The sequence below is a fragment of the Schistocerca cancellata genome, chromosome 7 (assembly GCF_023864275.1).
Source record: "Schistocerca cancellata isolate TAMUIC-IGC-003103 chromosome 7, iqSchCanc2.1, whole genome shotgun sequence".
Lineage (NCBI taxonomy): Eukaryota > Metazoa > Arthropoda > Insecta > Orthoptera > Acrididae > Schistocerca > Schistocerca cancellata.
The window spans coordinates 495,739,644-495,753,963 of NC_064632.1; the positions used below are offsets into that span (position 1 = coordinate 495,739,644).

Genomic DNA, 14,320 nt, shown 5'->3' on the forward strand with positions numbered 1-14,320 from the left:
TGTTGTTGAAGTGGTCTCGTGCTTTATTGTAATATAATTCATTGATATTTTTTGTTTTACTAAGTGTGATGCAGTTTGCATGAAATGGTCACCAAACTTTTCTGACCAATGGAACCTTCTTATCCTTGTTTGAGGTGGAAGCAACCCTTATTTTGAGTGTTGCTTGGTTTTTGGGGTATGATGGTGAAGGCATATCTCATCAGTGGTGGCAACTAAACATAAAATGTGGGTTGAATCTTGCTTAAATTGCTCCAGACAGGTCTTCAAAGTTGAAAACTGCACCAATTGCAGCACCCACTGTCATGACAATGTTTTCATTGTCTGTTTACAATGTACAATATTAATTGCCATTACTGTTGACACACCTGTGGCCTCTTCTTCTTTATACTGTTTCATTTTATGGTCAGATTGGGCTTTTTCAATAATTTCTTCTGTAACTGCATCTACCATACATTCTGGGCATTCATCATTAAAAACACAGTCTTGTCAAATTTAAGTCTGTTCAACCAATATGTAACTGTTGTCATTGATATACAGGGTCGTTGTAAACACCGTCCACTTTTTCTTTTCTGTCTTCATATTTTCCCATCCAAAGAATAAAAACAAATCACTGAAGATTGGCACCCTTTGCATCTCGACAAAAGTCACACATCACTGCTTACTGATGATGTGGCTACCATATTCAAACTCCTCTACAAAAGTATCGAAAATAGCATTATCAATTACATTTGTCTTCAAACATAAGTACTCATTGAACTGCCCTAGTGACCCTTTAACTGCTATGGACGAGTTAACTTGTTGTGCTCTGCACCTGCGGAAGAGTTTAAATACAGTCTCTGCATTTTCTGTAAGTGCTTTTGACATGTGTACCTGTCCTGCTCCCTTAACCCTCTTACTGCTGCAATGAGTTACTTCCATATCTCGGTGAATGAAAAAGTTTTGAGTAGTTATCATAGAATGTATGTGCTTCTTTGCATGCTATCATTTGGAAAAAAAGAAAAAAAAATTATGAAACATGAAGATTGTTATGCTATAGCTGAAATAGTTCATCAGCACTAGTTGTGTGTTCGTTTATATTAATAGTTGTAATGCGAATGTAGGATATGAACAATAATTTGAAAGTTTCATAAATTTCAACATTGTCAGTAAAAGATGAAATTGCAGAAAATTTTTAAAATTGTGCTGATAATGTGACAGAAGAGTGTTTGTTCAAGAGTGGCTTTACTGATCAGTACATAAATTAATTTTTATGGTAGGATTAGTGCTACTAGTTACAATACACATAATGAGTTCAGCTTTATTTCTTTATTCACACACAGGAGTTGAATCGTGAGCTCCAGCATTTACGGAGGAAATATGAGCGCTGTGAATCGCCAGGTCTCCTAGGGTCGCATTCTCGTACCAGCTCATGCTCATCACTCCCAGGTTCAGGATGTGAGATTAATGTAAATGGCCAAGCGACAGCAAGTACAGCCATACAGGTAATAGCAAGCACATTATTGCACTTTACTCAAACTTCCATGAATTTGTTCCATTAAATAGTCCATTGACTTATGAATATATTTACAGACCAACAGAAATTTCTTCATTTTAAAACTTCTCTGAGATTTATGATTACCTATAAATGATCTCTGCAGGTTAATGTCACTTGCAGGTAACATTTTTCTCTGCAGTGTGTACTGAAATGATGTAATGGATTAAAACAGTATGCAGTGGACCTTACTCGAACTGAACCTGCGTGTCCTTACCATCAAGTAACTCTGTGGCATGGCACTGCTGTCAGTTGTTGAAAATGACATTGTGCTTCACATGTCCCTGGCATACAAGCAAAAAAGTGCAATTCATTTTTTATGGAGCATCAAAATCAGCAGGGAACTGCAGCCCACTTATGGGGGAAAGTCTTTCACTTTGAAAAGTGTGAAATGGTGATGTGTGAATTTGCAAAAGGCCACAAAGAATTAATTGACATGAATGTTCAGGGAGGCTGCGTTTGTCGCTGACAGACAACATTTTCCTCATGGATCCAATGGTGAGGGGGGATCAGCACATGTGCCTCAGTCATTTTCTGGGAGCTTGGCATTTTGTATAGGAGTGTTTATGCCATTGTTTATGGGTCCTTATGCTACTGGAAGGTGCATCAGTAGTTGGATGACACAATGAAAGGCAAGTGAATGATTGCTTCACTGAGTCATATGCAGTGTTATGCTGAGGTAGGTGCCAGTTTATTGTACCACATTGTTATGGCAGTGGAATGTGGATAATGCATTTCACATTGGAATCAAAGCAGCAGAGTATGGAGTGGAAACATATGGATTCATCTCTGACAAATAATGGTCTTCTGTTATCACCATGGACTGCTGCTGCTGCTGCTGTGCTTCATGCTACTAGATTCAGCCATTAATACCAACAGCTCCACACTGTCACATCTGCGGGCTGCCGTCAGGATGAAGTGCCAAGACATTCTCAATGTGGTCAATGTGGTTATCGTCCATGACAATTTGAGACCACATGTGATAATCAGAACCACTGACAGGCTTTGGTCATTTCACTGGCAGAGACTGGACCATCCACTATACTGTCTGGATCTCACTCCAAGTGATTTCCATGATTTTGGTCTGCTGAAGTAGTTCTTGGCAGGACAGTGATACACTTGCAACAGTGAAGCTAAGACAACAGTCAGATGGTGGTTCTACAGTCAGCCCCCTGAATTCTGCCACAAGGGCATCTCAGAATGTCTGAATCAGTGTGGGAACTATGTGGAAAAATAGTGTAGGCTAAAATCAAAGAATGTAAAATCCAGGATTGTGTGCGCATGCGTGTGTGCGTCTCAGTTTGATGAAGGCCTTTTTGGCCTTGTTGATTTGCTTGTTTGTTTGGCAGTCTTTTTGTTGTGTCTATCTGCAACTCAGCATCTCTGCTGTATGGTGAGTAGTAACTATCTTTTCAATATTGTCAATAGTGTAAGGTACATGGAATAGTATGTATATTTGTAATTACCTGTATCTATCTTATTTCATCCTTGTGGTTTCTCTACACCACAGAGGCTCACCAGACTTTTTTTTCCATTCTAGGATTGTGATAATATTCCTGTTATCATATCTTGACTATTGGTTTTGAAATTGACTGCAATGTGATGATTTTGTTGATCTGATACTCCAGTAACTCTTGTGGTTATGTCAACCAACCTAGGTCATATTCTTCTGTTGACTGGAACACAGCCATCCAGCCTCTCAAAATAATTTAATTTGATTTGTCTACAATTTTTGAAGGTCATGAGTCAATGACATTATTGTTTAATGATTATCAGTACAAAGTCTGTGACATGCACACTCTTATATTGTATACAAGTTTCTTGATGATTACAGAGGATACTATTCACTCTTCAGTTTTTTCTTGTCATGATAAATAAGTAAATTGCATCAGCATGAATATTCTCTTGGAAAACTGTTGAATTACAAAATGCCCTTTTTTACCTTCAGGAGGCAAAATTAAAAGTGCTGTCAACTGAATAACTTAAAAGTATAAAAAGAAGACAAATCCTAGCTTTTGGAATTTCTGTATTTCTTCCTCAGTGAGGAAACAGGTATGTTGGGAAAGTTGGAGAGGAGGGCAGATCACTCACACCCGAAGTTGAGAGGTATGATTGTGAGGACAGACACATAGAAGAAGTCTAAGGTATCAGAGAGTGCCAGAATGCAGTGTTTTCTAAACATTTTACTGTTACACCCACATACTGTTCAACAATTGAATTAAATGTAGTAAACTGAATGCTGTCATCATCTAACAAATGTTGGTGTACGGCATTGTGATATGCTGCCAATATGAATAATGGTAAAATACACAATAATCCAAATAAAAGTTTTCAACACATTTCATCATAGCTAGATAACTGAAGTCAGGTCTGTGGAATCTCCATCTCTGAAATCATTTAGGCATATTGCTTTTCAAAGGTCATTATGTCAATGTACCATTCTGGCAAAATTGGTTTGATTAAAACTGCTGCTGGTGACCTTAGTTGCCCTGGTCAGCAACACCTGGCTGACAAAGGTCACTATTATCTCTGTCAGATGATAATACTGGATAGAGGTACCACACTGCAACAGACTGGTCCCCAGTTCAGTGCAGTAAAAAAAAAAAAAAAAAACCGGAGCAACCATACAGTGTTAGACCAGTAGTCAACAAACTCGTGTGTCAACAGAGCCAGGTATAAAAAGTAAAACAATTGAAATTTCTTTTGAGAACCAGATTTTTTCAGCTTAAACTTTGAGTAGGTACATTATAATTAAGGTAATTGGGGCACTCCTAAACTGACCTTTACTAAAAAGGTTCTCAACTGGCCTTTACTAAAAAGGTCCTCAATCTGACTGCGGTAAGTTGGCTGAGGACCACCCCTTTTAACTCTCCCATCCTCACATTTCTTCTATATTTGTTTCAAGTATCTTCCTTTGCTCATCCTTTATTTGTGCGCAAAGCATCTTTCATTCTACAATGCTCCATAAAATTAACTTAGTAAACTTTAAGTAAAGTTTTAAGTCTTAGTTAAACAATAGGTTGCTTGAATGAAACATGATATCATATGTAATAGCAATATTATTTGCTAGTAAAAATTGTAAGGTTTTCATAAAATTAAATGACGACAGTGACTCATAAACTCTAATATGGCCTTGTGTCTCCTTGGAATGTTTGAGTAAGTAAAGTTTGTATATTGTTGTTTCCAATTTTAAGCATAGTTCCATGGTCTGATCAATAAAACATCTTCTCGATTTACTCTTGATAAAGCTCATGCTTCAAAACAATTGTTCGTATGGACATGTAGAGCTGAATAAGAAAAGAACAGCAAACACTAGGTTTTCAGCTGATTGTGTGTGTCAGGACTACTATTCTAGGTGTTAGGTCTTTTAAAGGAGAGCATTTGTGCTGTGAACTAAGTTAACTTTTACAATGTGGGGAAAAAATAGGGATACTGCTTATCATAAAGATGACACATTAAGTTGGAGACAGGCACAGTTGAAAGACACACATAAGCTTTTGGCCACATCCTTCATCAGACAAAGAGAAATGCACACCATTTATTCACACAAGCAAGCACACCTCACGCAAACATGACCATCAATCCCCCCGCAGTTCAGACCATCAGTTGCTGGAGTTGGCGGTCATGTGTGCTTGAGGTGCGCTTGCTTGTGTAAATGAATGGTGTGTGTTTCTCTTCTTCTGATGAAGGCTATGGCCAAAAGCTTGTGTGTAACTGTCTTTTAATTGTGCCTGTCTGAAACTTAACAGATCACCTGTACAGTAAGTAACAATCTCTCTTTTCCTACATAGTTGATATTTCCATCTGGAGTTTCCACTGTCGGAGTTAATATTTGTTTTTCTTCCATGTTTCTACATGAGCAAAAACATTCAGCTCTCAATCTCCACAATTTTTGTTTCTTAAATCCAGCAATTGCAATTCAAAGTTGCCAATGTCAATAGTAAAGGCAGGAAAATGTAATTCTGTTGTAGTAGCATTCAGATGGTTTTTAACCAAGGTCAAAATTACTTTGCTCTTTCCGAATTCCTGAAACCTGTTTAGAAAGGCTTCTGCTGCTTTGAAATAGCAATGCCATTGCAGAATTATTTTCTTGGCAATGTTTCAATAGGCTTGTAAAGTGAATTGAAGTTTGTCTTTCAAAATCTTGAGCAGGAAGAGAGAATTTGCTTTCAAATGAAATAACTAATTCTAACATTGAAAAAATGCTTCTTTCTCCCTGTAGTTAATGGTTAAGCTGATGTAGCTGAAGTTTAACATCTACCATGAAATAAAATTTTTGGATCCACAGGTAGTTTGTTAGCCCTGAATAGTGAACACACTTCTCAAGAAGTAGTTAATTAGGAAGTAAAGAATTTCCTAATGTTTCCTCATGATAATCAACATACTTTGTTATGCAACATAAGGCGTGCTTACTCATTCTTCATTTCAACTACATGTTCTTTAAATTTGCAATGATCAAGAGCTTTAGCTATAATGGAGGTGATAATCTTAATCACCAAATCCATAACTTTGCAAATTTCTTGTGCAAGTGTCTGCACACACTTATTTCAACAAATGGTGCAATAATAAATATAAATATCTTACGATTAATTTTTTTTTCCCCAAAAATAGCGAAAAACCTGTTTCTCATGCTGGTCGTAATTTTTACCCCATCTGTTGAGATGAAACAGTTTTATTGAGTGGAATATGATGTTTCTCAATGCATACAATTACAACAGCTGCTATATCACCCTTTTATGTTTGACTTTTGAGTAGCAGGAATCCTAAAAGTTGTCCTTTAGGACCTGTAGATGTTACAAATATACAAAAAATGAAACTTGTGCTGTGTCATTCGTGTCACAGCACTTGTAAACTACTGTTGATAAAGCTGAAACCAATTTAAAATACTCGACTTCCTGATTGGTTATATTTCAAGAAATTTTGACTGTTTTGTCTTTCACTGTTTAACAGACAAAGCTAACACATAGCTTTTTTTAAAACATCTGCTTTGCCCTTAAAGTCCTGATATAGTTCTTTAGATGCATTTATAAAACAGCTTTTTATGTATTCACCATGTGTACTATATGGTTTTCCTCTTTTATCAATCTCTTGACTAACCACTAAACTTGCAATTTTAACATCATTCAGGGTGTATACGACCCGGGACAACCGGGAAAAACCCGGGAATTTTTTCATCCGGGAGAAAACCGGGAAAAACCCGGGAATTTTTCATTGTTTTAGCTTTCAGTTAAATTTTTGTAATTTTGACTGCAGAATTGATTCTTTAGCAAAGAATGTTATTGTATCCTGCTACTGGAGAATGATACTGCAGCAATAAAATATAAACGAGAAGAAAAAAAATAAAACTTTAGTGGCAAAGGAAATGTGCAATTTACAACAACAAAACACCGTGCACACACAAGCGTCTGCAAAAAGCAAAAATATGTCAAAGGCCGTAGGGTGCAGACTGTAATTCTTCGTAACAATAAACTGCTTGTTATGAGCATGACGTCACAACTGTTCACATTAAGTTCGTTTGACCAGTTGCCAGCAGTCTGTTGCGCATGCGCATTTGACTCGCGTATAAGCAGTACCTTCTCTCGCTTCCTGCTACTTGAAGTTTGGCTGTTAGCTGTATCGGTAGTAGCAGCAGCAAGCAGCCAGATGCAAACGAGAAAAATTTTGCTCGCGCGCCCTAGCTGCCAGATTCGCACTTGCACAGAGTTGTCTGAGTTGCAGTGGGGAGGGGGTTAGTCTCCACGTGACCCGTGTTTACGTTAAGTGATTTCGATGCTTCTCTTCATGTACAGCTCCCACATCAAATGAAAACAAAACGGATTTCTGTGGCCGGAAGCTATCAAGTGAATTAAAATACATTCACATAATTACGGAGGGCAAAAATATATTATTAATTTCAGTTTTCTGATTTTATTTTATTTCCAAGTTAGTGGCAGTCAAGCATTAATCGCCTTGCAGAACAATGAAGTTATTTTTGCAAGTTTGCTAAAGAAATTTGGCTTTATTAATCTTTCCGCTGAGGTAATCATTTTATTTGAAACGAAGTGTTTCATTCTACAGTATTGGCTAGTTCCAACTGTTCGCTGAATTTCAAGTGCATGTTATCATCTTCTGCCATGTATGGCATTATGCCATAATAAAGAACCAAAAATGAGATCGTAGAGTACTGGTACTCCAAGAAAATTTACAAAAACCACACTGAAAAGCTTAATATCAGATGGGACCTACTTCATTGTGAATCTGGAAAAAGCCAATTTGCACTTCCAAGCCAAATTATGCATTTTAGTATGGTTTACAAAATTCTAATGCTCTTTGGAGTATCCTCTGATGCCCTGTTTCTTTTATGGTATAATGTAAGCTCTCTCAGTGCTTTATGCACACGAACATGCAGGCTTCCTACACCACGCTGCAGTTGCACACGCACAATAATGCCTGTTATCTGGCGCTCTCCGGCAACTGGTAAATCGAACCTATTTTTAACAGCCTCCGGATAGTACTGCGAACGGTGGTTAGAAAAGCGTTACTTTTAAAGTAAATTTCTTTTTACGCAAGATGAAACATGTTACGTGTGAGAAAGTGGGATGGATATCTAAATCACAGAGTGTTCGAAACTTAACAGGTTGAGAACCAGCCACTTACAAGAATTTCGAGCCGAGACATTTACGTCATAATTTTAAATTTACTGGCACATTTGTGTGATGTATCTTAAAGCATAACACATGCAAAAAAAGATCAATATTACATGTGAAAGCTTAGCTTCTGTTGTAGCGTGTTAATCTTAGAGACCAATATTACATGTGAAAGCTTAGCTTTTCTTGTAGATATACGGTACTGTTTACATTAATGTAAACCGTTAACTTTTCCTCTTGTGTGTTCGCGCTATGTAACCAGTGATCTTGCTATTGGCTGACTATAACACGTGTCCTAAGCTCTGAATAGCTGCTGTCATCGGCTTTTCTCGTGGCTAGAGACATGACTCGCTTACAAAAGGACATCGCAACCTCGGTTTCAACGCTCCGGAAACTAACGCACTGTTTTTGGTGCAATTCGAATTTATACTTTCGTAATACAAAAATATGCAGTGTATATGTTACTGCAAATCAAAGGTCTTTCCAAAACTTCTCTCCTTTTTTTTAATTAAAAATTAAAAGTCTCTCCAAAAGCTTTTCTGCCCAGTTTTTTTTTTTTTGGGGGGGGGGGGGGGGGGGGAAGTTCTACGTGATTGTATAAAACGTTAACCATTCAAAGGATTGATAAGTTTTACAGTTCCGAGCGAAAATATACGGGAAAACCTACTGTAACTTAGCACGGAAAAAGTGTATTTTGGCCCAGGAAAAAGCATATTTTTTAAACGGGATATCCGGGAATAATCTGGGAATTTTTTTTCCTTGTCCCTGTATACACCCTGATTGGAAGGTTGTATCCAGTAATTAAATATAGAACTAGATTTTTCTTGGCTCTTATAAAGTTAATCTATTGCTTTCTTCCCGGCATCATTGACAAGATATTTAGTACAAAATGACACCTGTGTGGGTGTAGTGTGTTTCTTCAAATCTGACGTCTTGTCATGGGCTAATGTCTCCTGACAGATACGGCATGTCAGAAGGCCATTTAAGTTTTGAATAAATGTGAAAGTCTTGGTCCATTCAGTGTTTTTGTGATAATAAAACCAACAACACAAAATAATCACAATTCTTAAGTGTACAGTAGCAGCTGGTTGGAAAAATACAGGTAACTTCATGCTTTGAGCAGGTACTTTTGTCAACCATATGCAGTTTGTGGACCCACAGATCACTAGCCACCGCACAGTGATACTGGCTCACTCTGTTCATGCATGAATCACGAATGAGCCGCCTGCACATAAAGGCAGACTGAAACTTTGGGGTCCCTAAATGCACAAAATGGCACCTGGTGGTAATCATTGTGATGTGTTGGCAAATGTGCCAACACCTTGTAGATAGAGGAGGCCGAAATGCATGCTATAATCGAACGCAGACGGGCGTGAGGTCTGGAACAGGATACGTAATGAATGCTGTAAAGAAAAGTACGTAGCTGCTGAAATACTTAACTTTTAATCCATCATTTATATACAGCATTCTTGATGATACAAGTGAGACTCTCTATAGAAATGGTTAATGGCGCCTTGCTAGGTCATAGCCATGGACTTAGCTGAAGGCTATTCTAATTATCTCTCGGCAAATGAGAGAAAGGCTTCGTTAGTGTAGTCGCTAGCAAAGTCGTCGTACAACTGGGGCGAGTGCTAGTACGTCTCTCTAGACCTGCCGTGTGGTGGCGCTCGGTCTGCAATTACTGACAGTGGCGACACGCGGGTCCGACATGTACTAATGGACCGCGGCCGATTTAAAGCTACCACCTAGCAAGTGTGGTGTCTGGCGGTGACACCACACATTGGAGGGGAGGCAAAGTGCTTCGGACAAAGGCAGGTGAAATTGCCAACCACAGGGGTGCGTATTTTTAACTACAATTCTAGTCATTTGTGTAAGGGCCATGAAAATTCATTCACGTGGTATGTGTGTGCCAACATGTAGTATTTTGTGGTAGAGCCACACTCAAGGGGGCAAAGAGCCAGATGTGGCCTGTGAGCCGTAGTTTGCCAACCACTGCTCTAGACCAGCGGGCTGAGAGATACAGATGCCATCATTTCACATGAATATGTGTGTTAACCAAATTCTGTGGGGTTTTGTTATAGGAACATTGTTATTGGGTTCATAAAATTTGTAAAAAAGATCATTTGGACTTACAAATCATGGTTCGTGCTGATCCAGAAGTGTGTAAAGGATGTTGACAGAGCAAAGTACAAATTAAGATAATTTTGGTATTGTAGCATCTGTTATCATCCCTTACAGTGAATGATTCAGATACTTTCTGGCAGATCTTATGCATCCATCAGTTCACTTGCAGTAACCTTTTGGACGCATGTACATCCCCCAAGATCATAGATCATGGAGCACCTCAGTCACTCCAAAATTCTGTTGGAGTGGTCACATGAACAGTCCATGATAATTGAGAGTAGTCACATGATCTCTGAGGCTAATTGACATTTAAAAAATTGAGCACTCATGTATTGCTGTCGAAAGGTTTATGTGCACCTTAGGGCCAATTTCGTTTAGTTGAGGGTGCCTGTTGACCAGTCGTGAGTGCATGTGGCTCAGTAAAGAGTTCACCGCTCTTTCACATCAGAGTGAAGGGAATGGCAGGTGCAACTCCTTGTATTACTGTCCTGAGTAGACTATTTGGGTCATTAAATTAATAATTTTTCACTTTACTTCAGCCTTATCATTATTAATATTCACTGCAGTTACTAAAACCTGTTTAGTTTGTTGATTTGGTGTGTGTGTGTGTGTGTGTGTGTGTGTGTGTGTGTGTGTGTGTGTGTGTGTGTGTTGTAATTTTTCTTTTTAACCATACATTATCATACATTAAACAGTTGTGTGTAGTCAGACTGATAAAAGAAGTTCCCATCTACCTAAAAACTCTGCATTTGCAAGCTGCTGTAATTTGTTAAATGTTGTCATACTTGCAAATCAGTTAATGTTTTGATGAGGTGACAGTCCTGTTTTGTTAAGGATGCTGTTGCTCTGTAGTATGCCTTGGGTGTTGTGTTTAATCGTCTAGTGGATGTGTGCATTCTCCTTGCACTTGCAGGTGCATGGCGAAGTTTGTATTCAGTCTGTCAAATGTGCTTCACTTCAGTGGAGCCATATTTAACAAATTCCTCTTTTAGTTGTATTTTATTATTATTTCAAGTTGTTTAATTGATAATCTTTGCTACAGATGGTGTGCTTCATGTAGAATCATGTGTGTGGGTCCATAAATAGTATATAAAAGTCTGTTAACCTATGAGATAAAGCATTTTTGTTTTTTTTATTTGAATTAAATGGCTTCTTTTGTTAAGATTCACAATTCTTAACTTTGTTACAATAAAGTAAAATGTTTTATTGGTGTTATTTAGTTTTATTTTGCTTGCAATGAGATTGCAGATTTTCTTCCATTTCCTCTGTATGTCTCTTCCTATGAAATACAACTGATTTGTAAGACCACTATTACCTTCACTACGGTCATCTGCAGGATCATATTCCTACTACTTTGTGAATCATGCTTGCTATAGTAAATGGCTTTGTCTTCATCATCAGAACTGCCATAATCCTCATCTAAATACTCTATTTCAAAATTGGTATTCATATTGAATAGCTCCTTAAGTTTGTCAGCTGTGATGCTTTCATGCAATCTGAATAAGAAAAAACATCTTTAGTAGTTCATAGACCATTTGACAGCAAAATCAGATGCAAGACTGTGTCTGTATTAGTGAAAGTAGAAAAACTAAACAGGAGAAATGTTATTTACCTGAACAAGCACAGGATTTGGTATGCCAAATGGGACACACTCACTTTTAAACTCCTCTCAGACACACTACAGGTGTTCAACAATGAACAAAACCTATCAGCATGGTATCTGCAGCAGTAATGCAAAAATAGCTCTTTGCTCAGACCCAACAAACAATGTAAACTCACAGGAATTAAACTTAATTTACATTTGGTGCACTTTATATGCCAATGTGCCTGCTGGAGGGTTAAAGTTCTTGGATATTTTGGAACACTTGATTTGCCTCTGTTGGAGTTTGTACATCAGATTCCATATTTTTGAGTCTATCACTATTCCTGGGGCTTAGATGTTGACACTTTCTGATTATTTTTTAAATAATTAACACTAATTGACTTTGTAGATTGTATTTTATTGGTCCTGTTGTCTACATAGCAGCTTATGCATAAGACACTGGACAAGTCAAATTATAAATATACAGGCTGAAAGTCATTTCAAGACATACATATTTAAGCTTACAATAATACACTTTACACGTAAGTATTTATATAACACATTTCATAAATTTAAATATTCTTCAATGGAGTAAAAGCAATGATGCTGTAAATATGACTTTAGAGATTTTCCAAATGTATTGACCTCAGTGATAGCTTTTATGTTTTCAGGAAGTTTGTTATAAAGCTTAACTCCCATGTGAAAAGTACCTTTTTGGCACAGTGCTGTGCTGATTTGAGTCATATGTAAGTTTCTGTTTTGTCTGGTAAAGTGCTCATGTATGTCACAGTTTTTTTGCAGTTGCTGGTCCTTGCCTATTACATTTAATTTAAAGAACAAAAGGGTTTCCATAATGTATACACATGGTAATGGAGGAATACCAGATTTCTTAAACAGTGGTTTACAAGAGTCTCTAGGCTTGCACCCAAACAAGATTCTAATGGCCCTTTTTGTAGTTAAAGAGTGGTATTAGCTGTTTTAGAGTTTCCCCAGAAGGTGACCCCATATCTAAGACGAGAATGAAAGTACGCATGATATGCATTCAATACTGTTTTCTCACTACAGGATGATTTTAATGAACAAAGAAGGTAACATGTTTTGCTCAGTTCTGCATTGAGATATTCAATATGCTTATTCCATCTGATGTTACTCTGCAGCCAAAGTCCTAAGAATTTGGTTTCAGTACTGTTACCAACTGGTTCGTCATTGATAGAGACTGATGGGATAAACATGTCCTTGTTAGGAACATTGTGGAATTTTAGAGCAACGGTTTTCTTACTGTTTATTACAAGTTGATTACTCTGTGTCCAGCTGCTAATTTGTTTCGTGACCATGTGTACTGTCTGCTGTAACTGTTCGTCGTCGTCTCCTTTTAATAGAATCGTGGTGTCATCTGCAAATATGATTGTTTTGTGTGCATCAACATTTAAGCTTAGATCATTTATGTACAGAAGAAACAGAAGGGGTCCCAATACGGATCCTTGGGGTACACCACATTTTATTTGTTTATAGTCAGATAAGTGATTAGATACAGTTTTTAGTTCAATATTTGTGTGCTTGACGCACACTGCCTGCATACGATTTGTCAGGAAGGAACTGATCCACTTGTTGGACAGACCTCGAATACCATATCTTTCTAGCTTTGATAGCAGAATTTTATGGTCCACCATGTCAAAAGCTTTTGACAAGTCAATGAAGACTCCTATTGTTTCCTGTTTTTTGTCCATCAGGTTTAGGATGAAATTGATGCACTCATAGATAGCAGTTGCCGTTGACCTCTTATTTCTGAATCCATGTTGTTCATTACATAGGATGCTGTTTTTATTTGTAAATTTTATAAGTTTCTCATACATAACTTTTTCCAGTACTTTAGAGATGCAGGAGAAAATTGTGATGGGTCTGTAGTTATTTACATTGTTTTTATCCCCTTTTTCATATACAGGAATAACTTTTCATGTTTTCAACACATCAGGGAAAGTGCCTGCCTGAAGTGAGCAGTCACATAAATGTGTGAGTACTTCAATTAGGTTTGATGCGCTCTTCTTTAACACTGTTGCAGGTATACCATCAATACCTGCCGAATTGGAATTTTTTAGTCGTTTTATTGCTTTAGCTACTTCATCTAGTGAAACAGAACTGATGTACATTGATCCCCTACATGCACTTATTTGATATTCATTTGCCTGGGTGCTCTTAAAGTTTGATTGTAACATATTTTCAGCAACACCTGTGAAAAAGTTGTTAAATGTGTTGGCTACTTCTAAGGGGTTTGTTACTTTTCTCCACATTCTTTTTTTATAACACGCCATTTATTAGCTGAATTATAAATGATTTCATCATTATGCCTTATTTTTGCTGCTTTTATTACTTTTCTTAATATTTTGGAGTATTTTTTATAGTATGCGCGTACTACAGGTGAGGAATTTTTTGAGTTACATATTTCATAAAGTAGTCTTT

At 37.4% G+C, this 14,320-nt stretch overlaps 1 protein-coding gene across 3 annotated transcripts in view; it reads left to right on the forward strand.

The window, feature by feature from the left end:
• LOC126092043 (coiled-coil domain-containing protein 186-like) overlaps positions 1-14,320 on the forward strand; it is a 211,611-nt gene that overhangs the window by 101,598 nt on the left and 95,693 nt on the right. For all 3 annotated transcript variants that reach the window (XM_049907448.1, XM_049907449.1, XM_049907450.1), the window contains one exon: positions 1,320-1,481. In XM_049907448.1, the coding sequence (XP_049763405.1) occupies positions 1,320-1,481 (162 nt within the window). The remainder of the gene's footprint in view (positions 1-1,319; positions 1,482-14,320) is intronic.